At 37.1% G+C, this 27,437-nt stretch overlaps 1 protein-coding gene across 3 annotated transcripts in view; it reads right to left on the bottom strand.

Moving 5' to 3' along the window:
- The window catches only part of CLSTN2 (calsyntenin 2), a 391,014-nt gene that overhangs the window by 72,724 nt on the left and 290,853 nt on the right, over positions 1–27,437 (bottom strand). For all 3 annotated transcript variants that reach the window (XM_074590208.1, XM_074590209.1, XM_074590211.1), the window contains exons 3-6: positions 25,571–25,766; positions 23,674–23,882; positions 17,861–18,010; positions 5,460–5,645 (exon numbers count right to left, since the gene is read on the bottom strand). In XM_074590208.1, coding sequence (XP_074446309.1) covers positions 5,460–5,645; positions 17,861–18,010; positions 23,674–23,882; positions 25,571–25,766 — 741 coding nt within the window. The remainder of the gene's footprint in view (positions 1–5,459; positions 5,646–17,860; positions 18,011–23,673; positions 23,883–25,570; positions 25,767–27,437) is intronic.

Here is a 27,437-nt window from a genome sequence, read left to right as displayed (position 1 = left end):
ATAATGAATTACAAGATAAGAGACTAATAAAAAAGCTGTGAAGATTAATTTAGTATAGGCCAGGGGTCTGATTATTTTTACTGCCCAAATTGTCCTACTAGCTTCACTGTGAAATGACATGCACATTATATAATACCGACCAATAAGTAAGGCAGTAAGAGTTCTCTAGATTAAATGTATTGCACAGAAAACTATGAAAATACCTTAAAATTATAATTCTTGAAACTTCTCATTATTTTCTAAAATTCATTAATGACATTTCTTCAGTTATTTCAAGAACTGCTCTGACTAAAACCGCTAAGACTAAATCCAAATTCTCTACATCCAGCTGGGAAGCTTTACATCTTCCCTCCCTGACAGCATGGAGATTATGGTATGTGGGGATGATGTGTTGCAAAATACAGTACAGTGGGGATGAATGTAGGACAAGCCTCCTAATATCCAGTAGATAGTCATGGATATTCACAATAATGTTGGGATGCATGTCAATACATACAGAATATTCACCATAAAACAGATAAAATCACTTTAATGCCATCTTCTGGCAGATACACGATGGTTGTAACTCCATATGTTCTTGTCTAATGATAGATCTAAGACTTAAGTGTTACTCATAATGCAGATCAGCCACCTTCCCAACCCCAAAGCAAATCATTAGCAAAGTGGTTTCCAGCTACACAGCATTTGTTTGTCAGAATTAATTGGAAAAAAAATAAAAACCAACAAAACCCCAAAATAAACCCCAGAAATGGAAAACACTGTGGTGCCAAGATCTGATAAAATAGCACAATTCTTTAACAGCTCTGTGTTTCCTTACAGCTTAACAACTGTCAGACACTTTTAAAAACATGTAATGAGCTACCCAAAGCTTCTACTTAGCTGGTGAAAGACAGCAGTTAGCAGAAAGCATGCTTGCCAGAGTAAAAAGCACAAACAATCTTTGTATTCTTGTTGATGCTTTGTCAAGGAAGAATATGGTGACTAAACCATAACTGAATAAAACATCCCAAACTAGTAAGATATCCCAGCCTCCTTCAACATCCAAGGAGAGAAAAAAGATCCCAACTCTCTGCAGGAGCATAGAATTTTAAGCCAAGAACGTGTGGAATTGTATCCTACGGATTTTTGAAAATATTATAGTAATGATATGAAAACATTCATATAATTCAGTAACTGATTTTCTTAGATAATTCTCCAACATTTCTTACTGTAAAATGAGGTTATTCTGAAGTGACAGGAATATCAAACCTAACACCTATGGGTTTAGAACTTGAAACCAAAGTGTATTTATTTTATCAATTTTAGTTCTGGGTAATACACCACACTGCATTGCTTAATACACAGATGTTATCAACAGGAATACATCAAACTCAATTTGTCCAGACGGCACAATTTGTGATTAACTTTCTATTTTTTTATTTTTTTTTTAATTCAAGCCACTGAAAAATAAAATTACTGGCACAGGGCACAAGTAGAGCCATAATTTTCTCAATCAGTTTCCTTTTGTGCTAATTTTTATGGTCATTTTTTAAACTTACAGAAGGAAGAGAAATTGCTTGCACCGTGGCGTATATCAAAGGAAATATACTTTTAAATGGGGACATGCTCATATTAGGTAAATAATGGGCTCAAAGGAGATGCCTCATCCCTCACTCACTCTATCTACTGCGGCCACAAAAATTTGGAAACATCTATTTTTTCCACTAGAATGAATCTGTGGGAAAACTCCAAAATGAAAGTCTCTCACGTTGCTTGTTCAACCTGATGCAGCAAGGTGCTTAAGTAAACTACCTTATTTTCCCAACTTAAGGTCAGGGTCGTGTAAGAGCATTTGGGTAATCAGTACCAAACTTGACAGGTTCTATTTTATCTGACAATCTTTTTATGGAGATTTATGGGTTATTTGGAGCCTCATCCTGTTAGCCTGTGTTAATCCTGCCCTGAGAACAACTATTGGATTATGTGCTTGGGAGAAATAGCTGGAAGAAATCATACCGTTTTGATCCTAATAAATCCAACCAGCATCCCAAGTTGCTCAGCCCCGTACATACACAGACCTGGAGCAATACAAAAAGGATGTATCTGGATGTGTTCCCAGAAGATCCTTACCATGCTACTGCATCCAGCGCCCTTCCAAAACGTAGGGGCTGGTGAGCTTTTCTTCTAATAATGCAGGAGCCACTGCATTAAGCACAGTTTTGGACTGAGACCCCCGAGGTACCCCTTGCATAGTAAACTCCTTGTTTTCACAAGCAACTTACAGAGTTGTCCCCACCTCCTGTCCCCACCCCTCATGTTTGTACTGCAAACTCTGTGCCAGGTTAAGCACGTGCTGACGCTGCTGGCTGGATTGGACCAGCCTGTTGGCTTAGCTGGAAGCTATCCATTCAAATAAAACCAAGCCCAAATTGTTAACTTTTCAATCAGATCGACAACTTTGATCAACGCCTGAAAAGCTATGCAACCCAGGATAAAGGAGAGAGGGCGGGATCTACCCTGCTGGAGCATGGCCTTGAATCTGATACTCAGTGTTTCCGTATTTCGGTTTCCTGTCTGCCATATGTGAGAATTAGCAATCCCATTATTTTCTATTTTATCTATGTTTAGGGGGAAAGAAGACAGCACCATAGTCATATTTCCACCATATTCTAGGCCCCTTAAATTGATTACATTTTTAAGTGAGATTTATTCTGGATATGTTTTTGCAGTCCAAATTGCATCTTTTATACATTCTTTATTTTTTATTATTGTCGGATGACAAGGTGAAAAAATGCTTACTAAAATGCTTTGAGGCACAACACTAATAACTCCTTGACTTTAAAACGACTCAAGCGTAATTTAATCATTTAAACTGCCCACCTTGACTGTCAAAGTGAGTACAAATCACTGGGTTATTGAAAGGCAGACTTAAGCCATCAGTCATATAAAAAATGAATTTTAATGCACTGTCCTTAGCATCTGAATTCTTTAGATTTCCAACAGAGAAATGAAGAAATGAGCACAGGATTTATAAATTGAGTCCTTAATTACAAAGAAAGAACCCTGCATTTTATATGCTACAGATGAGTATTTGCCTGTGATCGCTCAGTTCTGCACTCTGCAATCGCACAGTGCTTTACTGGTAGAAAAAAATTCAGGGTTTTCTTCCTTTTCAAAGAATTTATTCGTGCAACCATTAGATACAATAAAGTCATTTCTGGGAAAAAACCTGATTTCCAGAAATAATTTAACCTTCCTTCATAAGAGTTCTCTCTACATTAAGGATGGTAATAAATACTAAATACCAAAGTGTAAGCTAGTACAAATGCAGTTCTGATGTAAAGTTCATTTTCATTTACAACCTTTTTATCCAAGTCCTATTATAAGTTTCTACCCTACCTGTTCTTCTCTATGAAGATATGGAAACCTTGCATAAAAAAATATTCTTTCATCAGTGAGAATTTTCCCTCCCATTTACATATACCTTTTACATTTTATCTGTTTTCTCAAGTGCTTAACATTGTGTTCCTTCACAGATGTGCTCAGTAAAAACTGGAAGTTCAGCAGTAATGTTAGACAGTACCTGTGTCCACCTGCTCAAAGGCTGCCTGCAGCTACTACAATGGCATTGACAGACCCGCTGAAATGCTTTTGATCATTCTGCTTTTCACCAGCTTAGGCCTACGCACGGTGCAGACAATGAATTAAGATTGGACTCGGATTGGGAAATATCTAGTTTATTCAGGAGAAAAAGAGAAAGACTTGAAATTCTCTACCGCTTAGGTGTCAGCAGGTAAGGTAGTCAAGCCACACTGAACCACTTAGACTGTGCACGATATTCCTCAAATGAGGAATTTTACACCAGCAGAAGGTACCTACTTTCGATCCTACACTTAAAATGATAATAATGTTGGAAATAGTTGCTATTAGTGTTTTATGCCAATGTAATCATTCGGTGGTTTAGATCTTGTACGTAGTGATCTGCTCTGAATGGTTGTGCCATTTGCAGTTCAGGTCTGTAAACAAGCATAAAGCAATGCTCTTTTTGCTGCCAATACAGGTTCTTAGAGGAGGCAAAAGTACTTGACTTTAGCTGCAACATATTTATTTTTATTAAAATGCTAGTATTTTACAAAATCAAGTCCCTGATATGCCACATAGCCTTGATCAAACTCTCGGTTTTAACGTCATTAACACATTGATGAAGATGCATACTGTTGGCAGATGGGTTTTCTCCTGCTCTTCCAGGACCCCAGTCAGTTGGATAAAGACACAGGATTAAAATTATGATTGTTTCCCTAATCTTAACTAAGGAATTTTCAAGTTGAAAACATTCAGATTTTATGAGAATGCTACTACTCCTACTCACTTTTACCTCACTTTCCCGATCTCCATAGGTAATTGGTAAACGTAACTGTAAACTATTTTTCCCTGGGAATTGGCGCTCCATTTTTAATAATTTAGTAGCACTGGCTGAAAATTTTCATTTACAAAATTATTTCTTAAAGGTTAGTGTATTGATCTTAATATATCTGCAACACTATTGTGCGGTTATCAAAGTAAATGTAAGCCATACAGCAGAGCACCACAAACCAAAACCCATACATTTTAAATGGAAAAAAAATTGCACACTTGCTACTGTAGCTCGGACAGGAGCCAGGTAAAGAGACATTTTGGAGAAGATGAGAATCAATGTTCCACACCACCAGGGCATCAGGTGAGGACCCTAAGAAGACAGGATTTTAGAGGAGGACGAGAGACAGCAGATCTCCAAAGGCAAAAGATAAATGGCTTAATGTGTGGCCACTGCTTTACCATGCACATAATCTTACAGTCACGAAAATACAGCAGTGTCCTCAAGTATTTAATCTACCTTTCGAAATTAATTTGTATCTTTTTGACCAAGTTAGCAAAAAGCAGAAAAAGGGAAGAAAATAATTAGGAAACCTTTCTTCACCAGGATAACTCTTTTCTGAAATTCATGTTTCTTAAATATTTTTGCTCAAATGATTGCCCCAAATGTTCCTTTACTTTTTGTTTGTTTTTACTCTGGCCCAGTACTTAGCAGCAGAACAGAAAGCTGAGTCAGGAAGTCTGAAACACAAGATGGAGGTTCAATTCTCATCAAATCCTATGGTCTTCCTATGACAGCAAATCTATAGCTGAAATCTCACTGCGCTGTCACATCAGTATTAGTAGCAGAGGGAAGAAAGATGCGGAATGAGGAAAGAGAGAAAACAGAGAAGGGAAGAGGAGCAGGAGAGAAAAAAAATCAAAGCAGGGAGAAGGTATGAAAAACAGTGAAAACTGATGGAAAAGAAGAATGGAGCACCAGTCAAATACCACCACCCCCTTCATTTTCATTGCTACAATCCAAAATGAACCGTCTGCGCTAAATCCACATATTGCATGCTTACAGCTCACAGGAACTGGTGCTTTATCTGGAAAATTATTATATCAACTGAAAGCCATATCCATACCACATAATTTCTGCAGAGATTTTTCTGAGTATGTTTCACGATCACAGCCCTTTCCGATGTAATTGGTCTGTAACTCAATAGTGGTATGTATTGAGGAAACTGGCCCATCACACGTTTCTAGATGAATGCTGGGAAACAAAGGTATGCTGCCAGAACCAGGCTTGTATTCAATCCGTTTGTTCCAGTCTGGAAAAAAACAACAAAAAGATCCAAGAGTGGTTACAAAAGGGAAGCGAGTTATATAATTTTAAAAGACAAATTGTTCTCAAAGGTCACTGTCTAAGACAAAAATAAATGTTTCTGAATTTGGCATCAATAAGTTACTGTCCTAAAAAAATTGGGTTTTGCCTCTCTTGGTAGAAGAGTGTCAGGCTCAATTAAGTAATACTACTGCTACCAGAGTCACGCAGGCATAGAGTACATACATATCCTGACAAGAAGTGCTAATTGGTGTCAGTCTGGATCTCCAATGTCCATGTCCCTGTGACAGACTACAGGCTACCTCTACAGGAATGAGGCTGTCGGCTGCACTGAATTTGGTCAGATTTCATAGTTTTGTGATACAGAACAAATATCTCCAAGGACCAGGCTATATACATCATTCTCACTGGACTGCGACCAAAAGCTAATATAACACATCTGTAACGCCACTTCTTGTCTTCAAATATCTTACTAATGTTGTGAAGTTTCAATGACAGAAAGTTACAGCTGAAAGGACTACTCATGCTTTCAGCCAAATCTCACTAATCTGTGGTTTTGCTAATGCAGATGTCTCTCAGCCCACAACATTTAAACTATCACCTGCCTCAGGCAGCCACCTGGGCACGCCATGCATACCACTACGCTTCTCAACTGAAGCATTTCATTTTTAAATCCAATTAGTTATGGTGTTTGCAACCTGCTTCAGAGAAAACCCAAACAAGCAGCTTTAATTAAAAACATGTATTTCAGCTATCTTTAGGTCCATATTTTCATAGAATCATAGAATGGTTTGGGTTGGAAGGGACCTTCAAAGGTCATTCCATCCAACCCTCCTGCTACAGGCAAGAATATTATTTCAATACATCAGGTTGCTCAAAGCCCCATCCAATCCGACCTTGAGGACTTCCAGTGATGGGGCATCCACACCTTCTCTGGGAAGCCTGTTCCAGTGTCTCACCATCCTTATAGTAAAGAATTTCTTCCTTATATCCAATCTAAATCTAGCCTCTTTCAGTTTAAAACTGTTACCTCTTGTCCAGTTTCTCTCTGTCTTTCTTATAAGCCCACTTTATGTATTGAAAGGGCATGGTAAGGTCTTCCCGGAGCCTTCTCTTCTCCTAGATGAACAATTCCACTCTCTCAGCCTTTCTTCTTAGGAGAGATGTTCCAGCCCTTTGGCCATTTTTTGTGACCCTCTTCTGGACCTGCTCTATCAGGTTCATATCTTTCTCATACATTTAGCCAACTCCAGCCAAGTTACCACACAACATAAATAAGAATGCCACATTAATACAGAGATGCAAATAGTTAATTATTTTGAAGTCACTAAACTATTCACCTCTGCTACCTAATGTGTACATCTGTGTATCTGTAAAAATTGTCAAAAGAAGTACTGTTGCATACACAGCTGAAGTTTCACTGACTTTGTTTAGTCCTAGGTAAAGAGGACTCCATAAATGAAAAAATTCTAGGTCCTGGCAGTTAATGAAATCTATTAAAGAAAATGGTCAGAGACATTCTTTCTAAATATCAGTGGAAGGAAAAGTAATAAAAAAATAATATATGTATATATACATACATTTAGTAGATGAAGGAGTTTGGTGTTTTTCAACAGACCTTCTTTTCAAAAAGCTTGAAAAAAGGTGCTCTCTCCCACAATCTTAAACTGGATTAAAATTTACAAGAAAATCTGAAGCAAACATTTTTTGTAGAGCAATCTTTAGTCCAGACAAAGGAGATAGGATACTGGCAGTCACTGGCCTGCATTTCAAAATTCTCAGATTTTCTACATGACTTTTAATCCAAATGGTAATCATGAACCATTTTGTTCTCAAGAGGAAGCTGAGACTTCATGGAACATTCTGGAAGTATGTTTAGTATCTATTTTTACTAAAATCTTTAGGACTCATACATCACTGACTAAAAGAGCTATGACTACTTTATTGCCTGTGCAAACATCAGCTGAGTTGCAATTTTAGCAATAATTCTCAGTAATAATATTCACTGCATTCATTCCATATTAAGTTAGATTTGACCTGCAGCATTGCGTAATTTGTCTGCAGTTGCCAACTTAAACAGTTCCCTTACAATTTCAAGTATCATATAAGGTACATCATTACAATAACAGATTTTGGTATCCTATCCATTCCAGAAACTCGAGGTTAACATTTTTCCAACAAAACAGGAGCAGCAAATTCTTTCAGATACTTAAGGTAAAAATCATATAATTTGTTGGTTTTTATACATGCTAGTAATATACGAATTATTGATCTTTCTATTCTCTTATTCACCAGTTAAACCATTATAAAACCAAAATAGTCTCATATGTATCTGAAACATTTTTTACAATCTCAGCAGCTTTGAGGTTTCAGCCACGTTTTCATTTCGCAGCTATATCAAATTACCTGGCATGCAAAATATTCTTTAGTGCATGTGAGGTGTGTCTGAATTATTAACTGTAACATATCTGCAACTGCACACTCACCTCCAGTTACGTGAAGAATGTCTTATTAAAAATCATGCTATATAAAATGCCACTACTCACAGGGAAGGATAATGGAAGACCTCTGTTTCTGCCACACGAACGTCCCTTGGATTGGGAGAGGAGTTTCATTTTCACAGTATTACCTTTCAACTTGGCAAAAATGGTAATTTGTACCCAGAGATCATAAACCCTGAATGTCCTAAATCACACACATTTATCTCAGCTCTAAATTGTAAAGCATCACCTAGACTTGAACTAGGGTCTTTGTACCTTGGTCCTCTACAGCGTCATAGACCAATCCTCATCCTAAATCCCACCGGCACGTCTTTCACTGACTTAGTGCAAATTTAAGAAGTCCGCTAAGGGTACTCTGTGCTCCATACTCCAATACTGGAGTATGATACAATCCTGCGATAGCAGGACAGTCCTTAAATGTAGTAATAGCTCTGACGCAGATTAACTGGCTTATTTATGTAGTATCTGTCCCCTATCTATCCCCACGGCATTTCAGCATCCCAGAGGTGTTGAAGCTGAGGCCAGCACCCTCTGCATCTCACCACCAGTAAAGTTAGTAATGTTGGAAAGCGCATAGAGTTAGAACAAGCAAAAGAAGCGGTGGCAGCGTGAAGGGCTTACTGTGAGAAAAATCCAAGTCTTTCATTTAATTTTTTATGTGGTGAAGATCATTATTTTTCTTTCTCCCAGAACCACATCCTGTATTGGACTCATTCAAAAGATCAGCACCTTCCCCTCAGGAAAACGTGGTGGCACTTTTTCGATTCCTCTAGAACTGACTCAGAGGAAGAGTCTTATGTAACCCGAGTCTACAAAAGCCTCTGAATTTCAGATATTTAAAAAATGTATCTCAGAATGTAACTCATGTCCAGCGTTATGCAAACCATCAAAAGATATATAATTCCATCTGAAATGGTAGGTTGCGCTAAACTCAACCAACGTGGTTTTTCCTTTGCCACAAACTGATGTGCGATGACACCCCATTAACAGTGCAAACTGAGAACAATAAGCGCTGCCTCCCCAGTAGCAGGGGAAGACTAATCCCACGGGAAAAGCTTGAATAAAACCAGCCCTGTTTAGTCCTGCAGAAGACAGCCTTTATTTGTTTTTTTCTTATTCAACAGGCTTTTGCTTGCCACTTGTGGTATAAAGCTCTCTCAATGCAAGACAGCCCCAGCTGGATTATACCTACAACATAACCACACTAGAGTGTAAATATCACAATGTCAAGTTCATGGTTCAGATTTCATCAATTATAAACCAACCATGTAAACTTGGATCTCGATCTCCAAGATCCTCAAACTATTCCAAGACCAAAATGGATCAAGCTTTAGTGACGGTTTGAGCCTTTAAAAGTAAATCCCAATGCACTAAAATTTCCCTTTTAACAGAAGGATAACGTAAAGACTTTCCTTGATCTCTATACTTAACAGTTTTGTACACGACTCTCTTACCTTGTGATCCATGTGTTATATTTGAATTGATTTCTAAAGCTTGATGACACAAAGAATGATTTAATCTGATTTTTCCTTGAAAGAGTATGGCAGTCACACGTGTAAAGAAGGTATGACCTGATTCACGTCTCCTCCTACATGTATGTGGCCATGAATCTTTACTCCACCTCATTAAAAATGATGTCAAGGTAATTAAAGACAATCGCAACACAACTCCTACCATGCCAGCAAAACACAAAACTTCTCTCATATTGGACTTAAGATGTGCATCCTGGCAGCTAAATTGAAGATAAATTTTATATAGTGAATAAAATATATTTTATTATAAATTAGTGGGTCTCTGCAGCATCTCTAGACAATAGCTGGAACATAAGGTTCCCAGAGCAATGTAACTGGTAGATCTGTTTCCTCTGCAGCATCTTCGCATCTGTCCTATCTGTGTAGGCTGGATACTTGGCTAGAGTGTTTTATTAATTAAACATTTTCCTCTCTACTATTTTGAAAATCTGAAACAATCTAGAATAAATAGAAATATCAGCATACACAAAGCATTTCAAACAAGATCAGAAATGTTTCTGTAATTTTGTCAAAAATTACACATAAATCTGCTTTGAATGCAGATCTCATAAGCATAAAGAAAAAAAGATACACATCTTTCCTTTCTGCAGCATGCTGGCAGTTTAAAAAACAACAAAAAAGAGAGAGACAGAAATCTGGACGACTGCAGGATAGTGGTAAAGCCTGCTGTAGGAGGAGTTAGTGAACCATAATGGAATAGCAGTTGTGTCTGAACTAGTGACACTGAATACTCCATAGAGTGATAAAACCCCAAGCCCTAATAGTGCCTAATTATACAAAATAAACATATAAGAATTTAAAAAATATGAAACAGAATGGGTTAAATTATTATTTGTTGTGAGATTACATTTGAATAATAATAGGTATTCACTGCAGCAAACTGGGTGTCAGATCCCCAAGTGAATTAATAAGCCCTCAAGGAGCCTCCATAAGCCTCACCTGGGGCCTCCATTTGCACCCATGGGCCAGGAGCCCTATTTAAGCTCAGCCTCAGCACTTCATCCTGACTTACAATGCTGTAGGGATCTTGGTCTTTAGCTCAGCCACAGCTCTGGCCATAGGGTCCCTTTATCCAGAAGTCAACCCATGGACTGGCTTTCTGGCTTGACAGACTGGCCTCATTGCGATGGACCTGCCCAGTGACCTGATCCTACTCTCATCTATGGATTGACTTCCTGGGACCTGCCTCCTCACCATGAATATACCTGAGGATCTGGGCTCTCGGCTGAACCTGGCCCCCATCTTGGAGTCTGCCCTGTTCACCTGCGTTGGGTGAGGAGTTGGCCCTTGGTGATGAAGGCTCTGCCAGCTCTGTTATTACAATTGGCTCCTGGCTTGCCTTCCTTTAGGGAATGGCTCTGCCCTTGCTGCTCCTTGTTACCAGGTTTAGATGTGGTTAGAAACTTCTAATGTTTTCAGAAGGACAAACTACCCATAAAGATGTCATTACGGGAAGAGGCAGCTTCCTAGTTATCCTGGAGAACAAGGGCTGTGACTAGTGTTTGGGTTCTAGTATTACAAGGGATTTCTCTACTGAGGAGTATGCAAAAAGCTTCTCAAATTCTAAAAGACAGACTCTGAAGCACTACTGAAATCAATTAAACTGAGGATGTCAAAACTTGTGTGGGAAGTCTGCAACTTTTAACCCTGTGGTGCAAAAATATGTGGAATTTTTTACATGTGGGGAAAAAAAATCATAGGGAAAAGCTTCAAACCGAACTGGATATCCTGCTTTAAATTTTGAGCAGAAAAAATGTTAATGGAACCACCAGCTGTTGCCTACATCTCAGAGGTAAGAAATGTCTCAATGAAATAATTGCCCCAGTGAAGCTCATGGACTTCCTGCAGTGAAAATGAAAAAAAAGGAAAGCTTTTTAGTAGTTGTAAATGCAGAAAAGTGAACAAAGGAGTGAACTTCCACAGAGGTCTATGGAAATAAAATCTAGTTAAATACATCTGAAGTGAATGTTTTCTTGCATCAGTTAAGCTAGAAAAGACGGGCTTTGGTATTTCAATTGTAACGTATATACAGAACTGCCTAAAGAGAGGGCAACAATGAGTTACTCTGAAAATGTAAAGTTCATGGTACGCAGGGAAGGAACTATTAAAATCCTTGTGAATCTGCCTTGGGACTGTTATTTGATATTTTCATTAATGGTCTTGGCACAAAACCAGGACGGTGTTAATTACTTCTGCTAGTGACAAAACCGGAAGGCAATTCTTCATTGGAAGTCAATACAGAAAGAGGATATCCCAAGCACAGAATGAGATGACCTTGAGAACTGGTGTTATAGAGAGACTGCTTTGTAGTAATAATATGAAGTGCCAGCTCATGCTCAGGAACTTCAGCAAACTGGTGAGTCATCACTGAAAAATGACAAAGAAAAAGAGCTGATTTCATTAAATCGATAGCAGCATGTCCATGAGCTCCCAGTCTGATATAGCCAGGCAAAAGAAAGGTAGTTTTGGCATATATAAAGTACTGTTTCCAGTAAGAGGCTATGATAAAAAGAAGCATGTGAAAACACCGTCTCTGGAGTGTTCGAGAAAGATGTATTTAGCTGCAATACATACACAGAATTTGCTGAGGAAAGGAGAGCATGTCTTAAAAATTAGACTGAAACAGGTATGACTGCTTTCTCTAAATACGTCTGACAGTCAAACAAAAGCAAAAATAATGCTGATACAAGTACATAAATGAGTATGCGCTTATGTAAACTTTGAGCTCAAAAATCAAAAGTATTCAGAAGTTCAATTAATTTTCAAATGTCTGAAATAAGTATTCTACTATGTGATGCCATTCAAGTTATTAGTGAAATGTAAGCATTTTGTTAGGATGACCTTGTTTTAAAGATGTGTGGCTAATGTACGCACAGCAGCTCCAAGCTTAGACTGGCATAAGGCTCCCTGTTTTGCAATAAATTTTATTTTTATAATATGGGTAAATATCTTATAGCTAAGATAACACAACCATTGCATTTTAAACTGTTAGCTATGTGCACAAGAAGAATAGAAATCAATTTATATTTATTGCAGAAAATACTTGGGCTTTTAAAATTGTTCCTGAAGACCAGGAATATTATTCTCATAAGCAAAGTTTCTGTCCTTGACCACTCTCCTCCAAATACCCAATTGCTTTAATAATCATATCGCTCCTTGTTAAAAGCACTGACAGCTCAAAAGCCAATACAGTTTTGGTTTTCCTCTGTAATTGGATTTTACTGAAAGCCCACTAAAATCACTCAGCATCTATTGCAAATAGCATCGGTGAAGTACATTGACTCAGAAGCGATTTAAGATCACTCTGCTACTAAAAGAGAAGGTCCTGCCCTCCTCCAATCAAAAGAAAGATTATATTTCATCAGGAAAAGCGAGCTGATCTGACCTGTACGTGGCCTAGGAATGACTATTCAACATTAAAGAGGTGGTAAGAATGTGCCTTTTGGTGGTAGCAAAGCCCTAGGTCACCTTAGTGAATCTGACATGCCTTAAAAAAGAAGTAACATGCAGTATCTTTGATACGTTAACTACTGTTACTAGATATTTTTATAGTCTATTAGGTAAACAGAGGAGCTTTTATTGCAAAACTATTTTTAAGCAAACACTAGGTGGCAAGTCACTGAATTTTTAAAGAAGATATGGGGTTTTTTTAAGATGAATTTTTAAGGAACTTCTACTCTATATCATTACCTCAGGTTATTGGGTTAACTGTGTATATGGGTTCATGAGACTTGAGGATAAGTGTAGGAAATCTTTTCAAATTAGTAAAACACTTCAGGCCGGATGCTGTGAAATCCTGTTTTCTAATCAGTCCTAATTTTCTCTTAAATTGGAGGTTAGTGAGCACTGCTTATGCAAGGGCCATATTAACTTTGGTCAGAGGAGACTGACTTTTAATTTTTGAACTGTTGTCTTTACTACATACTCCCCAAGAAACAACCTCCCCTGTTTGTTTCAGAAAAGGCAAAGACCTCTGATATTTTATTGGGGTATTCAGCTGATTGCTTTAGAGGAGCTTTTTTTGTTTTATGCCTTAACTACTTTCTGCCTGAAATTAATTGCATTTTGGGGTACAACCTGACTTTTGGTTTTATTGTCAACGGTTGAGCAAATGTCTAGCAGTCTCAAAACATATTTTAAGTTTTTGGGGATGTGATTCTGCCCTTCATTTTTTGAGGCTAAACTGCTCTATTTTCTCCCCATGTAGTACACCATTCACCAGAGAGCTCGGTACAGGAATCATTGTTTTTAACTTTCTGCTATGTTGCATCTTTCAGCACATTGTTTTATATTTTATTTCCATTTCTTATTCCACTAGGGAGGACAGTATCATCTTTGGTTTTATGAAGACTGTTCCTAAAAGTAGCAGAAATGAGAAAATAATATTATGGTACCACAAATGAGCTATCAGAAACATGGTCTAGATTACAGGCATTTGACTATTTCACCTCTGTTTTTTAATGAAAATACCATATGGTTATTTAGTACTGTGTTGCCACAAGTATGTCTACCCTGCTTTGAATAAGGCAGAAGTAACTTTATAGAAATCAATATTTGTGACATTAAAGCTACTGTAGTGAAAAGAACCACACTGGAAGTGAATCTAAAGGAAAATGTACTGTCTGCTCTCTGTGTGTCCATAGAAATGAAACAAAAGCAGAGCGCTGGAAGAATGGACAGAACCCTATGGAATGTGCTGAAGATAATAAGGTTTTTCTTAGTATGGAATGTCATTAATTGTGTGGTGTTTTTTTTTTTTTTTAAAAGAAGATTAAACAAAAATAGAAATACCGTCAACTGCAAATCTGCCCATTGTGGTTTCAGAAATACTATCATCTACCTTTTCTTTATAATGTAGTCTTCTTTACTTACCTGGCAGTAAGTGACCACTCCGTTGTTTGAAAATCATGAAAATTAACACACAGATAGCATGAAGAGAACTTGTAGCATAGCTGTAAGTCAGCTGACAGAACTCACTAATGAGTATTTCCAATTAAAATAACTGATTAGGAATTAATTCAGTTTATTGATTCACATTTTTAGCATGCTTAGGATACTAATAACTTTTCAGAGTGGTCTGCTCTGAATGGTTTTATGTCAGTTTGGGTCAAGTTTGTTTCTAAAGTAGCCTCTTGATAGAGTGGAGGCTTGCTGTTTGCTGAAAATGTCTCTGTGGGAATGCTTGCTAATTGTATATTAATGTCCGTCTTCAAAGAGTAGGGAAGTAGCTCCTAGATTTAATGAAGACTTAAATGCTATTAGACCAAGGGAATACTGTTTAAAGGTTATCACCTTGGCTTGTTGAGTCTTATTTGCTCTGCTATACACGTCAGTCAGGTGGAGTTGGCCTCTAGAAACAGGAATAATTTTGTACATTATTTTATGTAAACCTGTTCTTCCCTGTCCCACCCTTGCACAATGCAGGCTATTTGAGGGGCATCTGCATTGAAATTTATTGCACTGAAATTTTTAACACTGAATTGGTATTAGACTACTACAATCTCTATTCACGATAGTCATAGAAAGAACTGCACAATATTTCAGATTACTAAAGCCAGTAACTTCTAAGAACTAACCGCCACTACTATAAATTGAAAATCCAAGTATTTCTTTGTTCAAGCTAACACTGAGGAACAAGAAAAAAAAATCATATATTGTATTTTGGCAACTTCTATATTATAACCAAAGGCTCAGAATAGTAATCTTTTCTGTCAAGCAAAACTTTATTGTAGCTCCCTTAGTCATCCAATCTTTTCAAATATATCATTATTTCAAAGAAGATGGAGCATACCTGCTGGCTGCTTCTGTGGGGAGGTCAGAGTGACAGACACAGGGAAGAAATATTCTCCATTCCCAGTACTGAAAATACTATTAGTGAGTTTTGCTTATTTGATTTTTATTTTTCCTAGCAATAGTTAATTTTTATAGATATTGGCTCAAAGTGGAAAACAACACTCAACACACCTCTGTGATTATCTTCACCTTCAAGAACAAGTAGGCATAAAATAAAATCTCATTAAGAGAAATGTAGAAATTTTTTGAACTATTATGCTGCAGCTCATTTTCAAATTCTAATTAAAGACTTAGTAATTAAGAACTAAAGTCATATCTACCCAATTGTTTACCTAAAGACCTTATACCCTGAGTAGGCAAATGCTATCCACTTGCACTTTGTGCCATTTGACCTGGAGACATGCCAATGAAGTGAAGCGGTCACCTTTTTGACAGATTGAAAGGTACAATTCCACATGGATGGCATGGAATATGCTAGAGCAGAACATATTTAGTTATTTCATACCTTTACCTTGCCTATAATAAAGACCCATCATAAAACTTTATCATATCAGAAGCGAGAAAGAATAGTTGTGCCAAATTGCCACAGAAATAAACAAAAAGCCCAATATGAATGCAATCAAAGCATATCCTTTCCTATCTGACATGCTTTAGACAAGCTGCTTTAAACTTTCTTATGCATTGCATTATTTTTTTTGAGTTGTTGCTTTATATACACTGTTTTTTTCTCACCATCACGCTGAAAACAACAAGCTGGTTACCTCTCATGTTAAAAACCTAGTGTTAACCAAACCATCAGCTACATACAGCTCTGACTTCCAAAAGAGAAGAAAATAAATTTTGCATGCATAAAGTAACAATAGCTGAATTCGAGTTTTCCATTAAAACCTTGTAAACACCTCACACATAATCTAAGATGAACAAAGCATCAAGAAAATTAGAACAAGCCTTATTTGAGGTTGTTTCTATTACTTTTGCTAGCTACCTGGTATCTATACCCCCTGATGGGACCAGCAATGACCATCTGTCCTACAATTGATGCTTGAGCTATGAAATAAGTATGACAATATTTGGCAATATAAACACACCATTAGTGAGGTATCTTTGCAAAAATTATTCAATCAATAAAATACCTAAATGAAAATAATATGGAAATTTTTTTAAAAAAATAAATCATCATTTGCACCCATTTTAGCACAAACTACAAGCTAATTTGGGAGTATTTAAATTTATTTGAGATGACTCCATAAAGTGGATACAGAACATTTCTACACTACAGAGAGACCATATTGGCTTTATAGAATAAATCATGAGGCTTTGAACAATAAGATCAGTTAGAAAATGTGGAAAAAGTTCGTAAGTGTTCTAGTTTTTAAATAAAAATGCTCTTCGAAATACTTGTGTGGGTGGGGAACTAGTACGTCCTTGAAAAATTAAAAAGTGGTTCTGCTCTAAGCGTTGCGCACGTTTCTAGGTGTTTCAAGGTCCTCTAGACCAGGGCTCCTCATTTTACAAAGAAAACCTTTTTTCCTTCTAAACATCAGTCTGCAAATTTACCTTCAACTACAACAGCCAAACTGATTTATTCCTTCTCAAACATTCTCTTTAAAAATTACTATTACGAAGGTCAGACTAGTCTTGAATGAAATTTGCATAATGTGGTTACATCCAGTTGGTTTTTCCCTAATCCAGGCCACATTTTCATCTTAATTCCTTGTAATTTCTGGGATATCTATCTTCCTAGTATATTGCCAGCTGGGTTTTTCTCCATTTTAGACAGAGTAGACTGTAGATTCTTATAACCTTTTTAGAAAATCAATTCCCACTGAAATGTCTCAATATAAAGACAGTAATCAGGATAAAAAAATGCCTTTCACTCCCACTGCTGGTTGAGCATGCCCTGACTCATGCAGGCATGCACGTGAAAGCCAATTCTCTACCTGGAACAGATCAATCTGAACAACTCTGGCACACATGGGAAAACTATCTTGTCATGGTGGCTTCAAAAGTTTTATTTAAAAAGAGCAGCAGGGGAAAGGTAAATCAGCAGCATTTTTTTAACCTTTGGGTATATCCAGACTGAATTATAAGATAGCTTATTAGAATAGAAATTTGTCTTTTTTTTCTTTTTTTCTAATTTGTTCTTTGTTCTGACTAGAGAAGAAACATGGCAAATGTAAAAAAGTATGGTATTATCATTCATTTTTTTAACAGGTTTGGAATGAAGTAAGCATAAAAAATAGCAATAGTTTTCTATACCACTGCAATAAGCACCCGAATTTCCTTACCATGCAGTGGAGGGAAAACACCAAAGAAATGAGATTTAAGCAAAAAATTGAAATATATATTCAAATATATAAACAATTAAACCTTACCTTGCCAGCCTGGTTTGCACACTGGTTTGACATTAACTCGTACTAAGACATCTTCTGTTGCATGTTTTTGCCCACAGTCAAAAGCTGTCACCATTATCTCATACTGGTGCTGTTTATCATAGTTCAGTTTCTCAGTGTTTCTGATGTTACCTATAGATTCAATGCAAGATAACATTCAGAAATTACTTCTTGGCTAAGCATATACCGACATATACAACATATACATAGTTGGGTCCTGATTAATCAAGTCCTTTGTGAACAGAAAAGTCTTTGAAGCAAATGGGACACCCACAGACAGGAGAGTTATGAGCTTTAGGAAGTATTTTCTTTTAGTCCAGTAGAGAAATAAAGAAGTTCTTAGGCAAATATAAGATGCTCGGCATACAATATGAGTGTGTCCATATTAGAAAACATTTGCTCAACAACACTTTATGAAGTTAGACTGTAAAACTAATTAGCAGTTACATCTTGAAACGTAAAGTATGAGTCAGTGCAACCTCATTTCCCACATCTTCCCAGAATACATTGTTTTAACATGGCAGCCATTTTCCTGAGGTCCCAGCCTAAGGATCTTCCTTTATTCTCTAAAGCTATTACCCTTTAGATGAGAAAGAGTTTTAGCCCTTTAGCACCTTTCCCTGGGCTTTAAAAACAGAAAAAAGCCACAGAATCATTCCTATATTAGAGCGTTTAGGAGTATTTGATATGACAGCACAGAGTTATCATGTGGCAAATAAAACTCAGCAACAACAGAGATTATCTGCTGAACCTCACACATGTATAAAGGTGGCAAATTACCTGTTTTAGGAACAAAGACACAACAATTTCCACAAGGAAAGGGAAAGATCTTTCTCAGAGTACTTCCTGCAGGATTGGAAGATTCCCATGCAGAATGTATGTTTTTGTAATTAACGAGTTCAGCATTTTAATTCTGCCCATTTCCACTGAAATGCACTTCCGGCTGAAATCAAAACTTGAGTGTGTTTAATATGTTTCATGCTTTTGCTCAGAGTTGTTTGTTATATCTCTTTGAATGAGAATGTTTGTTCTAGAATTCAAGAAACAAACTTGTTCTGGATTAATGCTACCCATAACAACTGCTTTCAAGCATGGATCTGCAAAATCAAGTTGTTTGGGACAAATATGGAATGGAGAGCACCCAAATCCTGGAGTTCAGTCAAATACACTGCTGTAACTCCCACAGGTACTGGTTAAATTACCTGTTGTTAGTCATGCTGGCACTGTTTGGGGTTTTGGGGCGGGGGGGGGGTGTCATTCAAATGAGAGACAGGTGAAAGCAGACAAACGACACTTCTTAAATAAGTCTTTCACTAAACCCCCATTAGTTTGACAAGTAACGACTGTTAGCAGATGTCTCTCTGACACACACTCCTTACTTGTCAGAGCCCACCACTTTTCTGACTACTACATTAAAGCCAACTATCATTTAATTGAAACCAATGCAAAACTTTTCAGGTCAGGCCTGAAGGAAGCCTGCTTTTGCAATTACCACAATCTTCTGGTTCAAAAATTGGCAAAACAATTTAATCTACCCATTTTACTATCTTGAGTTGCTTGCTTAGTGCCTGCCTAAGAGGATTTAAAGAAAAACTGCCATCATATACTTAATTATTGATTTAATATCTGCTCAGTTGTTCTTTCTTTTCTGTATTATATTATTTCTTACATGAATCTTTATATTTCCCTATTTGGTCCTCCTTGGTAGAAGTTAGTAGAACCAAATTAGTCCATGATCAGCAGAGAGAATTCTCACGAAACCAAAATTATCTGAATCTACATTAGCAGCCTGCTAGAACTTGTGTGGCACCCTAATGTCCTCTAAGATTTATAAATCATTACAACATATTTGCATTTCACTAAATCTGTCTTCCAAGATTTGTATTTCATTATGGTCTTTTAAGATTCGGACTAAAAAGATTCTGTCTATTAGGTGTTATTCTGAAAGGTCATTTGGATGTCTTGTAGATGTTACTCAATAGTTTATTTATTTCCTAATTATTCTAATTTTCTGTTACCTTTGCTTTATACTTCTTTGTTATTTTACAATTTAGTCAATGTGATTAAAAAGTAGACACAGAAGGCAAGCGCTATAAATACAGACTAATTAAAGTTTTAGAGTCGACAGACTGAAAATTTCTATTACTTCTCACCCATAAACAAAAAGGTAATCAATAACATTAAAAAGAGAAAATTTTAATGGGAGAAGTAAGTATTTTTCTACACAGTTCACAATTAGGCCATAAAATTAATTTTTTTTCAGTCTTTCTAAATCTCTGCCTTTTCTTGGAAATATCCAAAGCTCTAGCAGATTTAAAAAATAAAAAACAGATAAGTGACAACAGGAATATAAATATTCCTGCCTGAGGGCACACACATTTACACCTCTGTTTCTTCAGGGCCAGTTTTGGGGATACTTTGATACAGACTTCCCTCTTTTCTGGCTGTCTTTCATCTTACTTGGGAGCAATCACAAGAGGGGGAAAGACTTGACTAATTTGCTTTGGCAATTCCCTCTTAAATTCCATACCTATTTCCTGTGTGTATACGAAGTATGAAGCTGAATCTCCTAACTCTTACAAGAGATGAAAGCTAGTGTTTTTACATGAATGGCCTCTGACTGTGGTCTGCTCCCAGGAGTGGCAGCTCAACATTCCCAGCTGCCAAGAGCCATCAGGAGCTGTATTTGACCATAAGTCAAATGGAGGATTATTAGAATTGCTTCTTGTCAAAAAGGTGCACTTTTCAATTATAATGGAAAGAAAGTGTGATTTAATAAATAAATAAATATCACATGCAAAGGCTTAACTACTTTTTTTGACAATATGGAGTTTGCATAGCTCCTAACACAGATCTCAGTGCTGTAAAGGATGACTGTGTGAGATCCTGTCCACATGTTTTCTAACATACGTAACTTGATAGAACCTGTACTGACTGGACAGATAAGTCAGTAGCTCATCTTCATGGAATCATAGAATACCAGGTTGGAAGGGACCTCAAGGATGATCTGGTCCAACCTTTCTTGGCAAAAGTCCAACATTTCTTGGAAAACTCTTCATATTGGATAATCTGAACATATATTTGTGAAGTGCTTCCCAGTGGTGGGTGGCAAATATAATTATCCCCATTTTAGAGATGAGAGTAGGTCACAGACATGACAGAATCTGTATCTATATCTGAATTCTATGATCATCTGACCATGATTCCCAACAAATGCAGGTAGAAAATGCATAAAAATATTGTTTTGCTGGCATTACAACAGACCCATGCACTGTGGTTTAATTTTTCTGCTACCTGAAAAAAGCCTACACAATATTGATACAAAACTGATGATTGGGATTCTCTGCTAAGAAGGCATCTAGACTAAACTGCATGCAAAATTCTCTTAAAACATGTTATATCTATACCTTTAGTCCCAATTCCTTGCACAGCAAAGCATAAACTTGTCCTTTGCATTTACACAATTGTATTTATGACCAAGAGTTCATTACCTTCCAAGTTAGGCTCAACATATACAAGAGGCAATTTTATTAGTGTTATGGTTTCATAACACAATGTAATTTTATTAATAAAAAAATTACATACCGAGGATGAAAGTTACCAAATGTAAATGGCAAACTTTATATTACCTACCTTTAGGTGCCTAATTTACTAAAACCTACACAAGAGCTGAATGCTGCTTCCTGTGCCAGTGCACCAGAGAAAGTTTATATCAGCTGGCAGAGAGAGATATTCTCAGCACTGAAATGTGTTGGAACTAAGCAACATCCTTCTGTCATAAAATTAAAGTGCAACCATCTATTCTAACTCTCTCTCTAATCCCAGTGGGTTTAAGCAATTACCACTATCTTAAAAAATTGCAAATTAGACTGCAATTACTGTTGATTGTGGCGGCACTGTGCTTTTAGTGAACAAATAGATCAAAAAATATTAATTGAATTTATGATGAAGAAACTGCAAGTATTACAACCTTATACCAATTATTCAATGCAGGCTTTAAAGTCATGCTTAAATCAATGATTTTCTCATTGCCTTTGCTGAAAAGCAGGTCCCAGGCACACGAGGACAAAGATGTAAGCAAGGATTCCTGACATTTCACGTGCTTTTGATCATGCCGCTGACTGTAAGAAACCCATGATCACTCATGAGCCAGCTGCACTGTGTGATAGGAGCTGACAAGGCATAAGTACAAGAAATGACTGCTCTGTATCATGCTAATATCAGTGTATTATTTATCCTTATCTGTCACAAACCTGGTATGAAATTATGAAACCACCTGCGACTCATGTAAATAACCAGCCCCATACTGGCAAGTCACGTGGAGCTCTGCAAAAATAATAGTTTCAAACAGAAACACGGAGAACTTCTTTTTATGACAACATGGGAAATCTCAGAATTAGAAAAAATTCCATAGAGAGGAAAAGCTTCTAGGGAACTGCACACAAATATCTACTTCCAAATGCCCACTTCCTGTAAAAAATCCTTTTTGCAATTGCTCTGGCAAAAGATTAGTGTGCAGCTGACCTCATTTACTTAAACGCAAACATACTCATTATGATTATACGTCCTATATAGTATATTTGCCTTCCATTGTATTATAACAAGACGCCTTTTTTTCCCCAATGTCATTTACAATTTATTGATGCTAACAGGTTATTATCTTTTGATGCTCAGCTGTGCATTATGGAAGAACTGCACAAATAAAGATGAATAATTTTTGGAGGGGGAAAGGGTTTTTATAAAACTTCACAACATGAAAATGACTGCTTAGAGAAAACAGTGGCTCCATGCATGCTTTCAATTTCCAATTTGGCCAAAAATCATATTTAACTTCCAAAGAGTATTCTCCTCCTACATACAACATGGATTAAATGCTTCTGTTAGGAAAGATAAATCAGAGCATTGCTGGGCATGCACACAGGGTGCTTGTTCTGGGGAAACAAGTTCTGTGAACACAGGAATTTCCATTTTCAACCTTTTACAAGTTTGCACATGTAAATATCAATAACAAGGACTCTTATCTACAAAAAGATACCAATATGGGACTGCTGAAGTACTTGAAAAACAAACCTACTATTTTGTATTGTCTGAAGCAAGCAGAGAATGGGAGGGAAGATCTTCAACACATTTTTAATGCAGCCCAGCCACCTCTCCCAAACTCAGTGTCAAGTTCTGTGCTTTTCTCTGGTGAGAACTTGACTGGGAAAAGCAGTAAGCTGACAGACAGGGCTGCTAAGGTCAAAATTTGCTGCATATGGAAAACTTAATATAGTTTATTATTTTTCCTGTAATATTATATACATTAGAAAACCAACTAAAATCTAAAACGATAACAAATGATACTACTTCTCCAAAGCATATGTTGCTCCATACTGCAGAGACCTCCTTGAGGAAGTACCACAAATGGGTAGATCTGTGTACTCATACCTTGAAAGTTTTAACAATCAATAAACACATCCAGAATATTGTCAATTCTACATTTAGACGCTGCTCCAGAAAATTTAGAAGACTGGGACTAGCTATAAACCAGTGAATAAACCATATCAGGGAGGGCTACATGCTGCATTAGGAAATGCCATCACTTGGATGGAAACTAGACACTTAAGAGAATGGACTGAGCGACAGAAACATATTGCTCCGTAATGGTTCCTTCATTCTCAGAGATGAGAACAGGATTACTCTCAAGTTAAAACTCAATCCAGGTTATCAGCTAGTATCAATAGGTAATTAACACTATTGACAGAAGTTACTGCTATCTGTCACAGAACTTGCAATTGCTCCTTCTCCATACTCACCATTTCTGTCGATAGCGAAAGGAACATCAGTTGTGACAATTTCATAATTGCAAATCTGGCTATACTGTGGGGAACAGTCCTCGTCTATGGCTTCTACCTGCAGTATGCTGTCATAGATCTTTCCCTCTGTCACGGTGGCCTTATACACACTCTCCTTGAAAGCTGGTGAAAACTCATTGACATCCTTTACCTGGATATGGACGACTGCCCTAGAATATGTAAATAAAGACATCAAAGAGAAACGTTCATTTATCATGATACATCACTAACAGTTTGTTTTCAAACGACCTGAAAAGACTAACAAAACATATCTAGAAAAACATGTCAACGTCTGCTAAAATGAGATATTATTGAATTTCTATGTTTAATTTGACCAATTTAACATCTTAATTTGGCACTAGGTCAAAACCTAGTGCCACAGCTTATAGGGAGAGGGCTTCACAATGCTCCCTATTAAAATTGGTCTGCCTCTTAAAACGGACCCCAGCAGAAAGTTATCATCCCAGTGTAAAATGGGTCAGTCAGCGGAAGAGAATGACAGTAGTCTTACATATTCACTACCTAAAATGGTCAGTTTATGAACATTCTTTGATATTAAATAAGCCTCTCACCTTCTGCTGATTATAATTAGTTACAACACAAATGTTTGAGGGTCAAAAATAACAGGCCTTTAGTGTTTAATGACTCTAAAGGCCTTCCTTTGAAAGAATTTGCTACCTGGTTTGATAGGCAAGGTAACAGGGGGACAGAGAACTGAAAGGATTTTCTAGATCAATGGCAGAGGCAGTAGTAAAGGCTGGGACCTCAGAGACAGCCGAGCTTAGCGTGTGGTTTACTATACAAGGCACTCTGAGAAAGTGTAACAAAGTCTGGTCCCAATAGCCCAGGGTTCATTTGGTCAGGATTAGACCAAAATTTTCCTCAAATGGAACATACTAGTTTGTTACCGACACGCGAGGGAGAAACATCATAAAATTTAATAATATGAAGCAAAAACTGTGACTTGATGGTTATTTGATATTGCAGGCTTCCTTCTAAATGTGTATTCTTTTAAAATAACCTCAAAAAATACAGAGCTAATTAAATTTTTAATTGTCATGTGTCCTAGATGAGCAAAAGGAAGAATGATTATTATTAATCATTTATTTAAATGGCTCTCAGCAAAACGAACAATTTGTACAGCAGTTATACATCTACACGTGAGTGAAATTCATCTTTAATGACAAATGGTCTGCAGCTTGGTTTCATGAATTGAAGGTGAAAAAAGGCACTGTGCCACTTAAATTTATGCAGGGAATTGGCTCCACAGTAAAAAGTACCACCCACTAACCTTCAATACCCCCCTCTTCCAGAGGATTTGAATTCCTCTGAGACTTGCTGTCCAAAAGCTGAGGTGAGAAGCACACTGTGCAAAGGCAATACTGCTGCAGCTTATATACATGCACATACTAAAAAAAAAGGGTGATTTCTCTTTTCTTACCATTTGAAATGAGACGAACAGAGAGAAAACCTATTTAGAATTTGTAAGTATCAATTAAAAGCTAGCTTCCACGTCCTGGATGACCTGTTTAGTCAATGTATTTAATGTGAAAGCAAGAATGGAAAAATAAACCTAAACCGAGATACATTTCTCCACTTGAACAGGGATCCCATTAAAAGCTTCAACTAGAACCATTGGAAAACGGGTCAAATTATAGGGGGCAAACAAGAAAAATATTTTCTAAAAGGAAAAAGGATTAAAAAGTGCGTGGACTATTGCAACAATGGTTCATCTTAGTTTTATTTACTTTCTACCTGACTGCAATATAAAAAGGAACCCTTCTATCTGATCTGTACTGTAGAACAAGTATACGCCAAAGCAAAAAACAATAAAAAAATTCTCCTCATTTTCACTCACTTGTGCGATTTCTTCCAGTTTGTTCCACCTGGTCCTGATCCACAATCGTAGGCCTGGATGATGAATGTATATTCCTTCTGCAGTTCACAGTCAATAGGACTTTTTGCTCGAAGATGACCTTCTCCAGATGTCTTGTTTAGCACAACAGCTTCGAAGGGCATTTCTTGTCCATGGATTTTAAAAGCACAGATTTCACCTGTGAAGAACAGTATAAAACAATCATAACCAGGGAGGCCTAAGTCTTATGCACTAGAGTGACACTGGAGAAGTTAGCACTCATTTGTATTTCACATGCTGTGATAGATGGGGCATCAGTTTTCAATACATCCAAAAGGGCCGCTGGCCACGTGCTCGTAGAGCGTGATGCGGTAAATGCAGCTCTAGTCATGTACTTCCCTCTTCTTCAGTCATTACCAAATGGTTTCTTAAAGCTCTAGAGACTAGTCCCTAGATACGGTACTAACATCAATGTTGAGCTAAATTATTTTTGAGCTAAGTTAAGAAGACTGTATTTAGTTAAAGAAAATAGCAGAAAGAAAAATAGAGAATGTTTTAGAGGTGGTCTTTTCTAAGGGCTGTCACTCCTTCCTTGAGCCACTGGAGCTGCCAGGTGGTAGCAGATGTTCAGATTCTTGCAGTTTAGCTTCCCAACAGTGAAAAAACTAATGATGCAGAACACGGGCACATTCAAAATATATCTTGCTTTATTTACAGACATATATCATCTTTACGACAGAAATAGCTGAAGGAACACAGATGAGTGTCCCTTTTGGACATCTCAGGCACCCACCCACGTTCACACACTCATACATGAGTGCCTTCTTGGCAGCAACTCACTCTGCCTCCAAACTTCCTCCTAATATAATAGATCCATAGTTTCTCTCAGAGGAATACTATTGTAACAAAACAGATGATATAGCAAGGACTAAAAAAATTACTTTGGACACAAAAGACAACATAAAAAAATCTTGTGAGAATATGAGTCTGGAAGGGGAAAAGAACCCAGTTTCTGGTGATCCTTTTTTTTAAATCTTTCATACTGATAGCAAGGATATGCACACTGAACTCATTTTTAGCCACTCCAGAATCCAACTTTAAAAATGAAATATTTATACAAAGACCAATGTGGCTTAAATATTTTTATGACGCATCACACACATGCTCTTTTATGAGCAAGTCACTCTCAGGACACGCATTATAGATTCAAAGCAGTCTCCCACTCACATAATCCTTTTCCATTTATTTCCAATTTACAGTTGCAGCCTTTTGGAAATCTCCTTGCCAATCATATATGAGCCAACTGCCAAATTCTAAATTACATGTGAATTTATGACCTCTAATTCAAGTCTGGCTCCTCTCTCTTTCTTTCTATTAGAATGTATTGTTTATTTGTAGAGAAAAGAGTAGACAGTAACATTGTTATAAAGTGCTGGAGTTCATTGTTCCTATCATGTGCGAGGAAGAAAAAACAGGAAGGGTGGGGTTTAGGTATACTTAGAATATTAACACCAGCTTTTTAGGACATTTCCTCAACTACCACCACATAGGTTTCCCTGGATTATAATGGGAGCTGAAGCTGAGCTCAGCTACATACACTGACATTTAAGCAGATGAATCTCACACTTAACAATTGTAATCAACCCTATGAATGTCTTTACAGGATCAGCACACAATTTTAGTAATTACGAGGCATTAGGAAAATACATGAAATATTTGCTTGGACATTTGCTTGGTCCGACCCCTCACTCAAGTGGCATGAAAGGGTTGTGTTGTTTCGCAAGAGAGACAACAGATCAACTCTTCTCCAGGCTCTCTTTCATTCACCCTCAATGAGCCCAAATATTTGGGCTACAGACGAAAGAATGGA

This window comes from Larus michahellis, chromosome 6, assembly GCF_964199755.1.
Source record: "Larus michahellis chromosome 6, bLarMic1.1, whole genome shotgun sequence".
Taxonomy (NCBI): Eukaryota; Metazoa; Chordata; class Aves; order Charadriiformes; family Laridae; genus Larus; species Larus michahellis.
This window is presented reverse-complemented; position numbering and strand designations above follow the sequence as displayed.